Source organism: Phascolarctos cinereus, unplaced genomic scaffold (assembly GCF_003287225.1).
Source record: "Phascolarctos cinereus isolate Bilbo 61053 unplaced genomic scaffold, phaCin_HiC Scaffold_4;HRSCAF=312, whole genome shotgun sequence".
Lineage (NCBI taxonomy): Eukaryota > Metazoa > Chordata > Mammalia > Diprotodontia > Phascolarctidae > Phascolarctos > Phascolarctos cinereus.
This window is the reverse complement of record NW_027555847.1, coordinates 125,598,217-125,616,036: the sequence shown is the minus strand read 5'-3', so window position 1 is coordinate 125,616,036 and position 17,820 is coordinate 125,598,217. Positions and strand designations below refer to the sequence as shown.

The window sequence follows — 17,820 nt, the reverse complement described above, 5'->3', positions numbered from 1 at the left end:
AGCCAAGGTGAAGACCAATGTAAATAAGGCCAGAATATCCTCAAGGAGTCAGACTAAGAAAAGCTGAACTGTACCAAAGAAGCTGTTTGGAATGTTGTTTATGTGAAAAAGCCACGAGTGGATCACTCAGATGACCACGCAGGCCCCCGGGCTATGGATTTATCTTTATGACCTGATTTATTCCTTGTATTATTGGATCCACCTTGTTCTCTTTCATCTACAAAATTGTGTCTAATTCCCCTCTTCTGCCTTTGACTTTTAACATCCAGGTTTGGGGTTGGTGCAAAGGGTTTACAGATGACCATAAAGGGATGTTAGGTTAAGTATGTCCCCCTGATATTAGTCAAATAGTTCAAAGCCTGCTTTCTGTGTTGGAGAGTTCCCTTTTCTGTTTCTTCTTCAGGTACAGAGTTTTGGCAATCGGGGATGAAAAGGATCAAAGCAGAAAAGAAGATGAACTTAACAGGTGGGTGTGGGCAGGTGTCATCCCTGTAGTCATTAGGCCACCCGTTGTCTTTCTTAAAATTGTCTGCTTGATTAGAGGCAGTGTGGCATAGTGGAAAGAACTTCGGATTTGGAGTCAGCAAAAGACCTGGGTTTGGGTCCTAATTCTGCCACTTCCTGGCTGTGTGACCTTGGGCAATTCACTTCATTTTCTGTGGCTCATTTTCCCCATCTGTTAAATGAAGGGGTTAAATGAAATAATCTCATAAGGTCTCATCCAGCTGTAAATCCTACAGTCCTAGAAAGATCTTTGCTTTTTTTCCCTTGGAAGTGAAGATAGCCCACAAAAGTTTTGTTGCCAAAAGTTCAAACCTATAAACAAACAAAAGAAGAAATCTTTCCTCCTCCCTGTATTCTCATTCACCAACTTCCAGCTTCTGGTCCTGAAAGCCAGGCAGAACAGGTTATGTCATGGAAAGCATGTGCTTTTCACTTCTCTGTATTAGAGTGTGGGTTAGGAAACACAGGTCTTTGAGCTTCCTCCCAGCACTCAAGTTCCCTGATTTTATAACTGTGATAGGTCTCCATTATCAAGGTGGGCTAGAAAAAGGTAACCTCTTAGAACTATTATCACATGATTTCTCTGTAGGAAAACTGCATTATGTCTACTTTTCTTTTAGTTCTAAAAACTAGTATCAGTTTTATATTTTAAATTGTGTGCCTTAAGAAAAATCTTTTCTCTCTAGAGTAAAAGCTATTTTAAATTATTTTTATTATAATCACTATATTAGTTGATTTGATGTGTCTAATAAGGCAACATCATCTTCTGACCTGCCCCAGTTGACAGTTTCAAAACATTTCTGTCTGCCAAGGACAACCAGCTAGGGAGATTCAGTGCCAAGAAGTTTTTTTTTCTGCTTTGATTGTCCGTTACTTTACGAGGTTGCTGACTCTTTTGTGTCAGTATTGAATTCAGAGTGTCTCCGCGGCTTGACGTTCTTGTCACCTGCCTGTTCTGTTTCAGTGTGGATGATATTCACTTTCTGGTGCTGCAGAACCTAATCCAGAGTACTTTGGCCCTCTCGGATAATCAGATGAAGTTATGTCAGTCATTTCAGGTAGGTATCAGATTGGTATTTCCTCCTTATGCACGGCGTTTGCTGATGATTCCAAACGCTGCAGAGGAGGCTGCCATTTATATCCGCCATGTCTTTACCACTCTCTGGCCCATGGGATGTGAGAGGAGTGAGGGTCCATGCAGGCAGACAGTCTGCACTTCAGCAGAAAAAGGAATAGCAGCAACATTGAAAACAGGAAATTGAGCAAAAGGAGGGAGATGGGGATGTCATTGAAGCAACAGTGAACATAGACGGCCAGTTTGGGGAGTTTGTTTGTTCTTTTTTTATATATGTTAGTGCCCAGAATTTTGGATGTTAGTAATTACTGCATGTTGAAAATGTAATGTTCTGGGGACTTTTAAGGCTTCTACTTTTCCAGAGAATTTAAAAAAACTCCTCATTTATGTTTTTGATACCCAAATGAAAAAGATTAAGAGGAAGGGGAAATTAAAGCACATAAGTGTTTAATGGAACCTTGCACCACTGGTCCTAGCTCTTAAGAGATTTTACTACCTTCTTTTTAAAAAAAAATTAGTTAATATCTAAATAGAGAGCAGCTTTCAGGGAAAGTAAAAGATTTGGAGAGGCCAGAGCCTCCAAATTCAATCCCTTCTTTTATCCCAGGAGAGCCACAGTTCACCCCCCCCTTTTGTCCTTGTGTAGATCCTTGCTCTTTTTCTTGGAAATCAATACCCTTTCTTCTACCTGCCTTCTCTTCTCCTATTCCCCTGACAAATAGCACAGTAGCATCTTCTCTCATCTCCCATTTCATCCTGAAGCAGTTACCTGGAGATTTTCTAAGGGCTTTTTTGCAGATGGCATCATGGTGTAGTGGGGGGAAACAGCACTGAATTCGGACAGTCTAGGTTTAAATCCTTCCTCTATTGCTTTCTCATCTATCAAAAGATATCCTCTTTAGAGTGCCTTCCAGCTTCAAATCCCCTTTGAACTATAGGGAAACAATAAAAATAATACATTTAAGGAACTGCCACATTTTCAAAGTCATAGGATTTAAAGCTGAAAGGACCTTAGGGATCTTCTGGTTTAACCCCCCTTGTTTTATGGGTGAGGAAACTGAGACCCAGAGAAGCAAAGTAACTTGCCCAAGGTCACACAGGTAGTAAGTTACAGAAGGATAATTCAGACCCAGGTCCTTTACTCCATGCTGGAGCCAAGTTATCTCTGGGGTACCCTGGAACATAAATCATCTTGTCTACCTCCTCTTTTGTTTCCTTGTCTCTCAGCTTCTTTTTTTTCCCCCCCAATTTTATTAATTTATTGATTTATTAACAATCACTTCCATGTGCTTTTGAGTTGAAAATTTTTCTCCTCCTTCCTCCCCCCCCCACCCTCCCCAAGACAGCACACAATCTGATATAGGTTTTATATTTACATTTCTATTAAACATATTTTCACATTAGTGAAGTTGTAAGTAAAAATTAAAACCAATAGGAGGAACCATCAGAAAGATGAAACAAAATTCAACAGAAGGTAAAAATAAGTGATAGCGATTCAACTTCATAGTTCTTTCTTTGGATGTGGACAGCATTTTCCATCACGAGGCCTCTGGAGATGTCTTAGATCCTTGTAATGCTGAGAAGGGTTCAGTTTAACAATATTAGTCATCGCATAACGTGGCTATTATTGTGTGCAAAGTCCTCTTGGTTCTGCTCACTTCACTCAGCATCAGACCATATAGGTCTTTCCAGGTTTGATATGTGATCTCATCGATGTGGATATTTCCACAAAGTGGCCTGCATCCACTTCTCTCTGCTGACATAGTCTTTCCACATGGATAAATACCAGTAGAGCACACAGACTGTTGATCAGTTACCCCTCACTCCCACTGCTTGAGTGGCCCACCTTTAATGGCTGCACCTCTCTCTGCTGGCATCTTTTACAAAATTCTCTTCTCTTGAGCCCTTCTTCATTGGTAGTATGTTGTACCCTGCACATCCATCACTGCTTCTCAAGTGCCTTTGGGTGTACCTTAACTTTCTTTGTCTGTCTACATTGTCTGTCTAAGATATATAGCCTGATGGACTAGCTCTTGGGGTAGAAAGGGAACTTAGTATATCTGTCTTCTAAATGAAGAAACTGAGATGACACCAAATAGGTGGATCAGTTTGCCTAAGATCATATAGCTAGTAAGTAGTGGAGCCGAATTTGATTCCAGGTATTCTAAGTCCCAGTCTAATGCATTGTCCCCCATATCATGCTTCCTCTTGTGCATAAGAAGTCATCTCTCGTGACCCTCTGACATAATTCACTTTGTATTAGCTTTTAGCATTGAAGTTCAGTGCCTCTTAGTTTAACTTTATGCATGCAAACTACTTTGATAAAGGGGAGGGACAAGGAATTTAATTTGGTGGGGGAAGAGTTTATTTTTAAAACAAAAAATTTGTTTTGTTTTCATTTAAAGCTAACAGGTATATAGGAATACTCTTAGTATCCTCAGGTATTAAAGGAGAAGAATTCATTACTTTGGCCACAAGAGGGAGCCCAGCAGAAATAGCAGGAAAAACATATTTCGTGGTTGAGTTCCACAGCTCTGTTGTGGCTCATTCAAAGGGCATTCATTCAACAGATGTATGTTAGTTACCTACTGTTTGCAGAGCACTGTACTAGGTACACAAGGATGTGCAAAGTTGAGAAAAGACAGCTGTCCCTGCCCTCGTGGAATTTACATTGGGAGGATAAAATGAGAAAGAAAAAATAACTGTAAATCCCCACAAATTTAACTGAAATTCATTACGAAATCCAGAAAGTAAAAGGTCTTTTGTTTTGGGGTAAGGACCATCAGAAGGATTGAGGGTAGAGGGTCATGGAAGAATTTCTTGGAGGAAGTAGAATTTTAATTGGATTTTAATAGAAAAATTCTAGGGTTTGAGCAGAGAAGTAACAAACCATCTGCTTCCATCTGAATTCTATCAACATGCCTGGGATCTCTGCAAATTGAAGTTTATTAGCTGTGTATGTTGTCTTCTTTTGTGAGTAAATATACTTTCCTCCACATATGAGATATTTCCTTAAATGCCATGGTGTGCTTTGGAGACCAGAGAGGTAGCAGTAAGCCATACTATCTCAGGCAGCATGGCATAATGAAAATAGCACTGAACTGGGGGTCAGGAGACCCTTGTTGATTCCTGAGTTACTGTTTGCTCCCAGTGTGATTTTGAACAACCTTCCCTTTTGAGGAGTTAGAGCAGCACTGGTCCACAGTCTTTCTTCTCCAGTGTTTCTTCGCCTTCTTGGGAGGAATCCAAATAGCCATCCATTCCAGTAGAGCAAGTATTTTAGTGCCTGCTATAGACAAGGCACCAGGGAAAACTAAGACATAGTGAAAACCAGGCCTTGGCCTCAAAGAACATGTAGCGTGAGGCCTTAACTAGGATAGAAAGAAGAATATGGAGCCTATAAACCCATATAAGAATTCTAAGCATTTGACGTTTGCTAAGACCTGTACAATGACAGCATTTTTTATTTTTTTATTTTTTATTTTTTGGCTAGGCAATGGGGTTAAGTGACTTGCCCAGGGTCACACAGCCAGTAAGTGTTAAGTGTTTGAGGTTGGATTTGAACTCAGGTCCTCCTGAATCCAGGACTGGTGCTCTATCCGCTGCGCCTCCTAGCTGCCCCAAATGACAGCATTTTTATAGACTGTTCATTGGATGCCTCTTTTTGTCTTCAGAGGAGGGAAGCAGCCACCCAGAGTTGCAATATGTCATCCTTTCCTCCCCCATCAACTCCATGCCCAAATTAAGTCTTTTGTACCTCCATAGTATCTCTTACGTCCACTTCTATCTGCTGTTTCAGTCACCACCCTAAGTCAGACCTTCGTCATCTCTCACCGCCACTGTATACTAGTAGTCTCCTGTAGGCCTGCCTGCCGCTAGTCTCCCTGCACACTAATCCATCCCACACACAGATTTATAGAGCCAAAGCACAGAGTTGACCATTTCAAGTTCCTGCTCCAAAATATGTAGTAATAGCGGACTGTTCTGGCATCTAAAGCTCTTCATAGAATTTTAGAAATGGAAGGGAAGTCACCATCATTGTCATCATCTGATCCAAAACTGCTCTCTCCAAAGTTATCAGTGATCTCTTCGTTTCCAGATCCACATTCTCCTTGACCTCTCTGCAGTCTTTGACACCACTGATGCCCCTCCTCCTTGATGCTCTCTTCTCTCTAGGTTTTTGGGACACCAGCCTCTCCTGATTTTCCACCTATCTGCCCCACTCCTGTGTCCTTTGCTGGATCCTCATTCAGATCCCACCCTCCAGTCATAGGTGTCCCTCAGAGTTCTGTCCTGGGTCCTCTTTTCTCCCTCCACACTTGGTGATCATTTGGTGATCTCATCAACTCCTATGGATTTAATTACTGTCTCTATGCTGATGATTCTCAATTTACCATGCCTGCCCCAGTCTTCTGCTGACCTCCAGTCTCTCATTTCCAACTGGCTTTCAGACATCTCAAACTAGATGTCCAGAACATATATTATTTTCAATATATCCAAAACTGAACTCAGTATCTTTCTTCCTAAACTCTCCCCCCACCTTCTTTATTACTGTAGATGACAACAGCCATCCCCCTAGTCTCTCAGGAGTCATCCTCCTTACTGCCTCTCACTCCCAAGCTATTGCTAAGGCCTGTCGATTTCACCTCTGCAACATCTCTCAAATACACTCCCCCGTCACTCCTCAGACACTGCCACCACTCTGGTGTATCACCTCATGCCTGGAACATTGCATTAGCCTGCTGGTGGGTCTGCCAGCCTCAAGTCTCTCCCCACTCCAGTCCACACTCCATTCAGCCACTAAAGTGATTTTCCCAAAGCACAGGCAGGTCTGATCCTGTTGCTGCACTATTCAGTAAACTCCAGTGACTCCCTATCACCTCCACATCAGATGCAAAATGCTCTGTTTAGGATTCAAAGCTCTCCATATCCTAGCCCTTTCCCACTTTTCCAGTCTTCTTAGATGTTGGTCCTACCATGGACTCTTTGATCCATGGTTGTTCCACAAACAAGACCCTTCATCTCTCAGCTCCAGTCATGTTCTCAGGCTGTCTCGTTGCCTGAAATACTCTCCCTCCAACCCCCCGCCCCGGCTTCCTTTAAGTTCCAGCTAAAATCCCATCTTCTTCAGGAAGCCTTCCCCAGTCCCTCTTAATTCTAGTGCCTTCCCTCTATTAATCATTTCCTATTTATCCTGTGTTGCATAGCTTACTTTCTATATATTTGTTTGCATGTTGTCTACCCTGTGATATTGTGAGCTCCTTGAGGAAGCTCCCTTTTCTTTGTATCCCCAGTTCTTAGCACAACGTAGCTCATAGTAGGCCTTTAATAAATGTTAACTGATCCAACTTCCATATTTTTAGAGGAAGTCACTGGGGCCCAAAAGGGTAAAGTAGTGAGCTCAAGGTCACATACCTTGTATGTGGCAGCTAAAGGAAACCCATGTCTTCTGATTTCTAGTCCAGTGATCTTTCTGTTCCACCACAGTGCTCCTCTTCCTTCCAGTACTAATAATTATGAAATCCCAAAACTAATTCTGTGTTATATGGAAATAAATGTCATAGCAGGTAATTCCTGGGAAACTGCTTGGAGGGCCCTTTTTCACAACCTGGAGCTCCTTCAGGCCCAATTAAAGAGCCCATTAATGAAGAGTTGAGGAGAGTATCCGAAAGCCATATGAATGTCCCTTTAGAATCTATTTTAGGACATGAAGGTCAGAGAAATGTTACTAGGGGAGATGAGGTTGAAAATGGAGGTTTTTACACTCTCCCCAGTGGAGCTATAATTTCTGCCCTGTGTGTCCGTGGATGTTTTGCTGTAATGCCTCTTTGTTTGTGTTAGTTATTTGTGACAGCTACAACTGTTAATACAATCTTAGGTTATGCTAGTGTCCAAAACAGGGGTGTGGGAGTCCCCAAGGGGAGCGGGGAGGAGGGAGGTCATAGTCTATTGGTCTTTGCTGTGTTTAGATATCATTTGCAATGTAGGATCCAGTTTTGGGGTATCACATTTTAAAAGTGAGATCAGTAAGCTGGAACATGACCAGAGGAGGGTAGCTAGGATGATGAGAAGTCTGGAAACTATCATATGAAGAAAAATTGGACTAAAGGAAATGGAAGAAGAGAAGTCTAATATTTAAAGAGCCTACCTATGAGAATATATTGACTCTGCTTTCTCCCAGAGGACAGAAAGATGAAACAATTAAGGGAAGTTAATAGGCAGCAGTTTTTGTCTCAATATGAGAAAAAGTTTGTTAACAATTAACACTGTCTAAAATTGAAATGGCTTGCCCTGGGATATAGTGAGTTCTTATTTATTTTTGTGGAAATCTCCTCCGCTAATGAACTAATTTTCTTTCCCCTAAAACCCACTCCTCTTCCAAACTTCCCTATTTCTGTCAATGAACCACCATCCTTCTAATCACCCAGGTTCTTTACATTGCTGTTATCCTTAACTCCTACTCTCCATCCTCACATATCCAGTCAGTTGCCAAATCTTGCCATTTCTCCCTGTGCCATCTCTCATATGCATCTCTTCTCTGCCACCACACTAGTTTAGACCTTCATCACCATTCACCTGGAATATTATCAGCTTATTGCTTACCCTGCCTCGAGTACTCACTCTTTTCAATACAGCCTACATAAACTAGTTGTCAAAGTGATTTTCATAAAGTGACAGTCTGATTATGTCACTCAGTAAACTTTATTGGCTCCCTGTTACCTTTAGAATCAAATATAAGCTCCTGCTTGGGTTGTAAAGCCAGCAGCCTAGCCCCAACCTACCTCTCCAACTTTATATATTACTCTCTTTCCCACACTCTTTGGTTCAGCTAGACTGGCTATCTTCTTCCTACTAGCTGTTCCCCGTGTCTGTAATATATTCACCTCTCTCCTCACTTCTACCTCTTATATAATCCCTTGTTTCCTTCAAAACCATGGTCAGACTCTGCTTTCTACCTAAAGCCTTCTGTGATTCCTTCATCTTCCACCAAATTTAACTTGTCTTTATTTTGTATGTGCTAATTTATGTACCTGTTATCTCCCCAATAGAATGTAAGCTCCCTGAGGACAGGGGTTGTTTCAGTTTTATCTTTTATTCCTAGCACCTGTCACATCGTCTGACATGTAGTAGGTAGGCATTTAGTAAATGGTGTTGAGTGATTCTTGAAATAGAGGTTAGAGAACACTGCAAATAGCATTCATTATTTGGTCATGGGTTAGACTAAGGAACTTTTCCAGCTTTGTCAGTGATTATATGACTGGATGAATTTTGTTACACACACACACACACACACACACACACACACACACACACACATATACATACATACATATATACACATCTTTGTTGGCAAGCAGATGTTAGGGGAAGTAGAAGATAGGTAGTCTACAGCTACACTTCCTACAGAGGAACCTGAAACCCAAAACGTCTTTAATCAGAAAGTAAACCCCAACTTCTTTAATCATTACTCTAGAACTAAGGAATTATTTCCTCTGCTAGACTACCGTGTCAATCATAGGCTCTTGCTTTATGGAAAAGTTCATCCACCAGACTATTTAGCAAAAAGAAGAGAAAGATCAAAATAGGATGGGTGAGTCTCAGTCCAGCAATCTGTATCCCTGTAATTATACTTCCCAGAAATCCTGGCATCCCATAGCCTTGGGCCTCATAGATGCATTTATAAAACTTTTAAGTTGGGAAAGGATCTCAAGTCAGCTACTCCATAGGTGGCCATATGCAACCCACAACACTCCTGAGTCGTGAATCAGTTTAAAATGTATTTGGAAGATATTTAACAAAATGAGTAAAAATACAATAAAAGATAAATTCATTGCATTTTAAGACAAAGTCTGTGTATGGCCTTCAAGAATTTTCATGTCTACATTAGGTGGCCCCTGTTTCTCTTTGAGCTTGACTTCATTGACCTAATCCATTCCCTACCTAATGCAGAAATCTTGTCTACAGAATCCCTGATCCAAATGATCGTTTGGCTTTTGTTCAGAGACCTGCAGTGACAGAAAGTTTCCAGCAGCTACCTATTCCATTGTTGGACAGTCCTAATGAATAGCAAGCCTTTTTCTCTTGTCTTATAACTTTTGTCCATTGGTCCTAGTTCTGCCTTCTGAGGTCAAATGAGAAAAGTCTAATCTCTCTTCCATATGACAGCCCTTCTGGTGTTTGAAAACAATGGTCATGTCCCCACTAAGTCTTAACCTTCTCATATGTGTTAAATAACAGTGATGAAAACAGCATATCTTTTCTCATGTTCTTCTAGGAAACATCCACATATTGGAAGGGACAAGTTCTCCTCCACTTCTTCCTCACTGTGTGACCTTAGGACAAGCCACTTAACCTCTGTGCCTGATTTTTCTTCTAGATCTAGCATTCTCTTACCCTTTGCTCCTTCTGTGCTCAGATGATTATCAAGTAAAAGCCAGAACAGGGCCTTGTGCATGAAAAAGAATCAGTAAATTTTTATAGATTGATTTATAGAGACAATACTGGGTTCCATCATCCTTTTAATTTTTCTTTCTCTAACTCTAAACTAGCTGGCTGCCAAGTTCCATGATAAACTTCACCAGCAGTTGGATCCACAGTAGGACAGACAGCTTGGTTGACTGTTGATATGTAAACAAATAGTGGGACAGCCATCTCCCTCCTTATCTCTGCGTAGTATCTCTTAAAATCTGAGAGGGAAGTCTCCTTTGAAACACCTGTTAGGATCAAAATATTACTTTTCTGGAAATCAGAGGGAAGGGATGCTGATTGATAATAATTTCTTTTGTTCAGAGTTGGTGACCTATCCTTTCTCTTAAATCACATGACCCTTTGGACTTTTGTCCCTGAAGATGAGCTCAGTGAGGTCTCCTCATTGTGTCTTTAGTCAGTGAAAAGGACTGATCCTGTGACCACTGTGACATTAGTCTCCACGATCTCATGCTTGTGCTTTGTTACAGACTTTCCGTCTCTACCGAGAGTACAAGGACCACATCCTTGTGAAAGCCTTTGTAGAGTGTCAGAAGAGAAGTCTTGTGAACCGTCGTCGTGTGAACCATACCTTGGGGCCCAAAAAAAGCCGTGCCCTGCCTTTCGTGCCCATGTCTTATCAGCTGTCACAGACCTACTATAGGTGAGTGCCCATGTATCTATCAGAACTCAGGGGAGGGGGCTTAATACTTTATATTTTTCTAATTACATGTAAAAACAATTTTTAATGTTCATTTAAAACATTTTTCGAATTCCATATGTCCCTCTTTCCCTCCCCTGCTCCTTCATTGAGAAGGCAAGCAATTTTGTATAGGTTATACATGTGTAGTCATGTAAAACATTTCCATATTAATTATGTTGTGAAAGGAAACTCCCCCCCAAAAAAAGAAAGAAAAATGAAAAATTTTTTAAAGTATGCTTTGATCTTCAAACTCCCATCAGTTCTTTCTTTCGAAGTGGATAGCATTTGTCGTCATAATTCCATCAGAATTGTCTTAGATCATTGTATTGCTGAGGATAGCTAATTCTTTCACAGTTGATTATCGTACAGTATTACTGTTACTGTGTACAGTGTTGTTCTGGTTCTGCTCACTTCACTTTGCATCAATTCATGTAAGTCTTTTCAGGTTTTTCTGAAAGCATCTTCTCGTCATTTCTTATATTGCAATAATGTTCCATTACAATCATGCGCCACAACTTGTTCAGCCATTCCCCAGTTGTTAGGCATCTCCTCAAACACTAATTCCTCGTCACCACAAAAAGAATTGCTATAAATATTTTTGTACATGTAGATTTTTGAGCAGATGAAGTACAAGTTTGATCATATCATTTGTTAGTTCTGTAGAAGACCGAATGGAGGGAGGGGAGACTAGAAGCAAAGAGACCAGTTGGGAAACTATTGGTATAGTGCAGAGGTAATGAGTGCCTAAACTAGGATAGGTGCTCTATGAATGAAGAAAATGAGTTATATGCAAAAGGTATTATAGAAGTAAAATTGATTAGAATCGACAACTGATTGGCTGTTGGGAATAAAAAGTAAACATCAGTGAGGTTTGATCCTGGATGATTCGATGAGTAATGGTGCCCACAGCAGAAATAAAGAAGTGTGAAGGTGTAGGTTGGAAGATCATAAACTCTGTTTTGGACACATTGCATTTGAGATGCCTATGAGACATTGAGGTAGATTGGGAGATACAAGATTGAAGTTCAGAACAGAGATTAGGACTGGGTATGTAGAGAGGTCATATGAGTACTGATGATAATTGAATCTATGGGGACAGATGAGATCACCCAGTGTAGAGAATTTGGAGAGAAAGAAGAAGAGGTCCCCAGACCAGAGCCTTGGGGGACATCTACACTTAGGGGATGGGACATGGATGATTATCCAGCAAGGAAGACCAAGAAGAACGTTCAGAAGGGGAAGGGGAAGAACTAGGAAAACACCATATCATGAAGGCCAAGGAGAGAAAATGTCAGCTAGGTTGAGGAGAGCAATTTTAGTGAGTGGTGGGGTCCAAAACCAGATTGCAGAGGGTTGAGAAGTGAATGGAAAGAGAAGAAGGGGAAGCACCAAGTATAGACAACTCTTTTAATTTGGCTTAGGAAAGGGGAAAGGCATAAGATGATAACTTGAGGAAATGGCAGGATCAAGTGAAGAATTTTTTTTATGAAAGAAGGAGTCCTAGGGATGTTTGTAGGCACCTGGGAAGGAGCTAGTAAACAGAAACATGAAAGAAGGAATGCTGGAGGATGTAAATTCTCAGAAGAGATGGGAAAAGCATGAAAACAAAAGCAACAAGTAGAGAGGTTACCCTTGGCAAGAAGAATTACCTCCTCCTCAGACACTGGAGCAGAGAGGAACAAGGTAGAGAGATTTTAAAGTGTGGAGTTAGGGAAAAGCAGAGGGCTCATGCTGGATGGTCTTTTTTTCTCAATAAGGTAGGAGGTGAGTCCCTCAACTAAGAGGCAAGATGAGTAAGTTGAGTGGATAGTGTGGGAGGCTTGAGAAGAGGCTTAGAATGGCCACTGTGAGGAATGTGAGTCAGGGAAGGATTAAAGGATTATCGTATATACCCATGAAAGCTTAGCTGAGATTAAATAGCAAATTGAAGTAGGGTTCGGTTCAATTATAATGTTTCGTTCAGGCAACCAGAATCATAGGTTTAGAGCCAAAAGGATCCTTAGAAATGATCAGCTCTCACCTATTCATTTTGTAGATGAGGAAAATAATAAGACAAGTTAAATGATTGCTCTCTCCAAAGTTACCAGTGATCTCTTAATTACCAAATCTAATGGCCTGATCTCAGCATTTCTTGACATCTCTATAGCCTTTGATACACTATCTCTCACCATCTTTCTCCAATCAGCTGTTAAGTCCTTTGGATTCTGCCTTTATAATAATTCTTGTATAAGACCAGTTCTCTTCTCTTGACACTGCCTCCACCCTGGTACAGGCACTCTTCACCTCACATATGAACTATTGCAGTAGCCTTCTGGTGGGTCTCCCTGCCTCAGCTCTCTTCCCATTCCAGTCCATCTTCCACTCAGTAGCAGATTGATTTACCTAAAGCACAGGACTGACCACGTCACTGTTCCCCTGATTCAATAAATTCCAGTGGCTCCCTGTTACCTCCAGGATAAAATATAAAATCCTGTTTGGCTTCATAACTTGACCCCTTCCTACCTTTCCAGTCTTCTTATCCATTACTCCAGTCCACATATTTTATGATCAAGTGATTCCAGTCTCAGCTAAAAGTCCACTTTCTTCAAGAAGCCTTTCCCAATCCCCCGTAATGTTAGTGCCTTCCCTCCTAAACACACACACACACACACACACACACACACACACACACACTGTTTATACATAGTTGTGTATTGTCTTTCCTATTAGGCTGTGAACTCCCTGAACACAGGGACAGTTTTTACCTTTCTCTGTATCCTCAGGGCTTAGCACATATAGCTGGCATAGGTGCATAATAAATACATGTCGACCTTTTGCCCCAGGTCACACAGATGTTAAGTAGCAGAGTCAGTAACTCAAACCAGACTTGATTCCAAATCCTTAATTCATTTAACTTTCTTAAAATTGCTCTTTTAGAGAGGGACAAGGGCTTGAGTATGTATAAGAAATTTAAAAAGAAACTCTTTCACCTCCATGTGAATTTGGGGTTTGTTTTCTTTTAAAATCAAAACAAATTTTTTTCCCCTTCAGCCCTACATTGAAGCTCTTCTCTTACTTATTTCTGTTTTTTTCCCCAATGCTTAGGATTTTTACATGGCGATTCCCCAGTACAGTCTGCACAGAATCTTTCCAGTTCTTTGAGAAGGTCAAGGCTGTTGGCCAGGCAGACCAGCCAGACAGTTTCTCCTTCAAGGAACCAGAAGGTGCCATGACTGACATGGTGGCATTTTCGCTAGATGGCCCTGGAGGCCACTGTGTGGCCATCCTCAGCCTTTTCTCTCTGGGACTTCTTGCGGTAGATGTACGAATCCCTGAGCAGATCGTGGTGGTAGACAGCTCTATGGTCGAGAATGAAGTCATGAAGAGGTAAGACCAGCCGCTGCCAGGTAGCTGGGACCCCAGGGCCTCCAGAGCACCTCCCCTGAGCCACAGCAAGTGTCATCAGCAGCAGTGCCATAGTTGTGGCACTGGTGGTTGTTATTTACCTTTCTGTGACTCTTCAAATTTCACAAAGTGCTTTTCTCACCTTTTTCTTAGATAGAGGTACTAAGGCTGATTGGCCACATAATTAAAGTGAAAAAAAACTAAAGCTCAAACAAATCCTTTCTCCAGGGCCACATCCCTACTAAGTGTTAGATCCAGGATTTGAACCCAGGTCTTCTGCCTCCCAGTCCAGTGCAGTTTCTGTGACAACATGACTTCCCATAGAACGTAGGATGTGTTAGGGCCTGAAAGGGCCTTAAAGATCATCTGTCTAATGTAACCCCCTCATTTCATAAATAAGAAAGCTGAGGACCTAAGAAAGGCCCTAGGTCATACCACAATCAGTGGCAGAATCTTATTGGACAATCAATTATGTTTACATGTTTTTATAGGTTTATTTATGAACAAAACTTTTAAAAGGGGGAAACAGAAATAGAGGATCAAAAGAGGGACCTAGATAACAAAAAGGGTGGACTAAAGTTAAATTCAAATGATAAAAACATTTAAATTCAAGACACTTTCATTAAGTACTTACTGTTCAATTTGTCCAGTTAAGGACATACTGTTTGCAAAACAGTGTGCTAGGCACTGGGGGCAGGTACAAAGATTAAATAGGACATGATTTCTGTCCTAATGGAACTTACTGTCTAATGGGTAAATGTGTGTATGTCTATCTGTATTACAGATTTGAACGTGGGAAATTCTTAAGACCTATACAAAGTGATTTTCAAGATAAAAGAAAAGAAAGATCATTCCTAACTGGGAAAATCAGGGGAGGCTTTTTGGAGGAAGTAGCATTTGAGTGGTTCTTGAAGGATGCCACAGAATAGAGCACAGTGTGATCAGAGGCAGAGATATGGGAAAACCATGAACGTAGTGGGCAAAGAGCAGTCTGGTCTAGAGAAGTAGCATGACGTAAGGCTGGATGATGCCAGATTGGATCAGAGTTAAGTGTCAAGCTGAGGAGTGTGGTCTTTATTCTCTAAGCAATAAGGAGCCATGAAATGATTTTTTTAAAGCAAAATATGATATGTAATATGAACTGTGTGTTAGGAAAATGAATTTAGCAAATATGTGAAAGATTAGAGTTAGGGGAGGAGGTTAAAAAACTATTGCAGTAGTTCAAACAAAGGGTAATCAGGGCCACTACCTTGGATGTCCACTAGGTCATCAAAAATCTAAGTGTCACCAACAGCCTTTACCTTCAAGAAGTTTACATCCTAGAAGAGATAGAACAAATAGATAAGCTCTTCTCTTATGGTTCATTTTGAGTCCTCTCTTGAAAAGAGGCAATTTATTTGGATAAATACAATTTTTTTTTTACTCTTAGCTTGGCAAAGGATGGTAGCTTGGAAGATGATGATGAAGAGGAGGAAGAGCTGGATGAGGGTGCTGCGGCCAAACGCAGGATAGAAGTGAAACCCCACCAGGCTTCCCACACCAACTACTTACTGATGAGGGGCTACTATGCCCCTGGTATTGTCAACACTAGGAACCTGAATCCCAATGACAACATTGTAGTGAATTCTTGCCAGATGAAAATGAAGCTACGGTGTACCCCACTACCCACACACCTCAACATCCCAGGTAAATGCTTCCTTCCCAGAAATTTGTGAAAACAGGCACAGCCAGTAGCTTGACACTGTCATTCCTGGTCAGGCAGACTTCTTGCACAGAAAGTGTTGGTGCTCCAGACTCTGAACCAGAAGCCAGGAGTCCTAGGTGGCAGGTCATAGAGTTAGCCAGCTAGACAAAGCAGTGTGTGGCCAGAGACATGAAGTGCTATGGGAGTCACCTGTTGGCCTGCCCCAATTCAGTCCCTTGCCCTAGGTGCTTTTCCCCTGTGGAGAGAAATGACAGGTGATTTACAGGATTTTTTTACCCTCATACCCTAAAACTCTCGTCAGACCTCAAGATTTCATTCTTTTGCCTTGAAAATCTCTTTGAAGGCCAGCTTTGGATGCAGTGCATGCAGTCAACACTTAATACCTGTTTGAGCAATGAATAAAATGCAAAGAGATGTAACTGAATCAAGAGAAATCATTGTTTTCTGAGAACTGCCCAAGGGCACCAGACTCTTGCTAGGCTGGCTGTGAAGGCCCATAAGACCGGATCAGGGCCCCACAGATCTTACAGACTAGTTGGGAAGACAAGATGGAAACACGTGACCAATAGGGGGCTTTAAGATTTGTTCATGTTAATCATGGATGGCAGGGTAGTACGTAGTTAATTGAGAAAAGGATTGTACAGACAGTGATTGCTGTAGGAGGTTAGAGGATGGGGAAAGCACCACTACACGCTGGGCTGGGCTGAATTGGACTGGACTGGGCTGGAAGGTTTTAAACAAAGGAAATGGAGATTAGTTGGATCTGAGAATTAAAGTATGCATAGGATTTGGATAGGCACAGATCAGAAGGGAGGACATTCCAGGAAAAGCAAGAAAAATTGTGAGGAAAGAAGATACCAGGATAATTCAGGAGCTGGTAAATAAACCAGTTTAGAGAAGATTTAGGAATCTTTCTGCCTCTTGTCTTGTAATAGTTTAGAAAAAATCTCTGATCCATGGGTTTGTTCTCTTTTCAGTGACATCCGTAATGGATCAGATGGCAGTTGGGGTCACCTGCCTCCCTGATGCTTTCACCAGGTTGATAAATACCCAGGAAAATTCCTGCAGCATAGATGAGCTTGTCCAACAACTGAAGAGTTATGGGTATAAGCCCACAGATGTGTCTGCTGCTTTAGGGATCCAGAGCACCATTGCAGCTGCTTCCCATTTTGGGGTAGACAAGGTGGAGCTGAGCACCCAGTTCTCCAGCTTAGAGAAGATAGACTGTGAACGCACAAGGACCCTGTCAGAGTATATTCAGGTTAGTTGGCCATCAAGTTTCATTATCAGTTTTGTTGTAAACTGGACACCGCCTACATAGAAGGAAAATAAATGCAAAAGTTCTTCGAAATGTATTAGCTAAATAATAATAGTCCACATTTTTGTAGCTCTTTTCACTTTGAAAAATGCTTCCGTCACAGCAGCTTGTGAAGGAGGTAGTTCAAGGGTGATTGACAGCCCTCTGTTTCACAGATGAGCACAGGGCCAAGACATGAAGATGGCAACTTGCTCCCAATGTCTGAGGTTGGAGGGATTACCATTCAGTTATATCCTGAAGTTCAGGGAGCATTTGGACAATGTTAGGATTTTTTCAAAGGACAAAGCTAGGGTCTTAAGAAGGGACTTATCTAGAACCTGCTTCTAGTTTCCCCAGATCCAAAGCCAAGGGCAGTCTTTAAGAGAATCGCTCAGTAAGTGATTATTTTTACAAATAAAAATCACTCTTTCATATTGCTCCCTGGTACGGAGCCAAGGCTTCAGAAAGTCATAAGTCACTTTTACATGAGTCTCTGTTCTGTACACCACAGCGACTTTGCATCTAACGCATTCTGGCCTGGTGACCCAGATCAGTCACTTCACCTCTCGGTACCCTAGGCACTTCTAGAAGACTGTTTTAGACAAGCTGCAGGTCTGTTGTACAGGTGGACTCAGTGGTCCAGACCATTTGAAAAAATGGGTTTGGATCTTCCCTTGCATTAATCA

General features: G+C 41.4%; 1 protein-coding gene across 1 annotated transcript in view; it reads left to right on the top strand.

Moving 5' to 3' along the window:
- The window catches only part of GTF3C1 (general transcription factor IIIC subunit 1), a 121,797-nt gene that overhangs the window by 95,474 nt on the left and 8,503 nt on the right, over positions 1–17,820 (top strand). Inside the window, 6 exon segments of the mRNA XM_021006270.2 lie at positions 404–466; positions 1,469–1,562; positions 10,537–10,709; positions 13,833–14,114; positions 15,562–15,818; positions 16,815–17,098. Of these exon segments, the coding sequence (XP_020861929.1) occupies positions 404–466; positions 1,469–1,562; positions 10,537–10,709; positions 13,833–14,114; positions 15,562–15,818; positions 16,815–17,098 (1,153 nt within the window).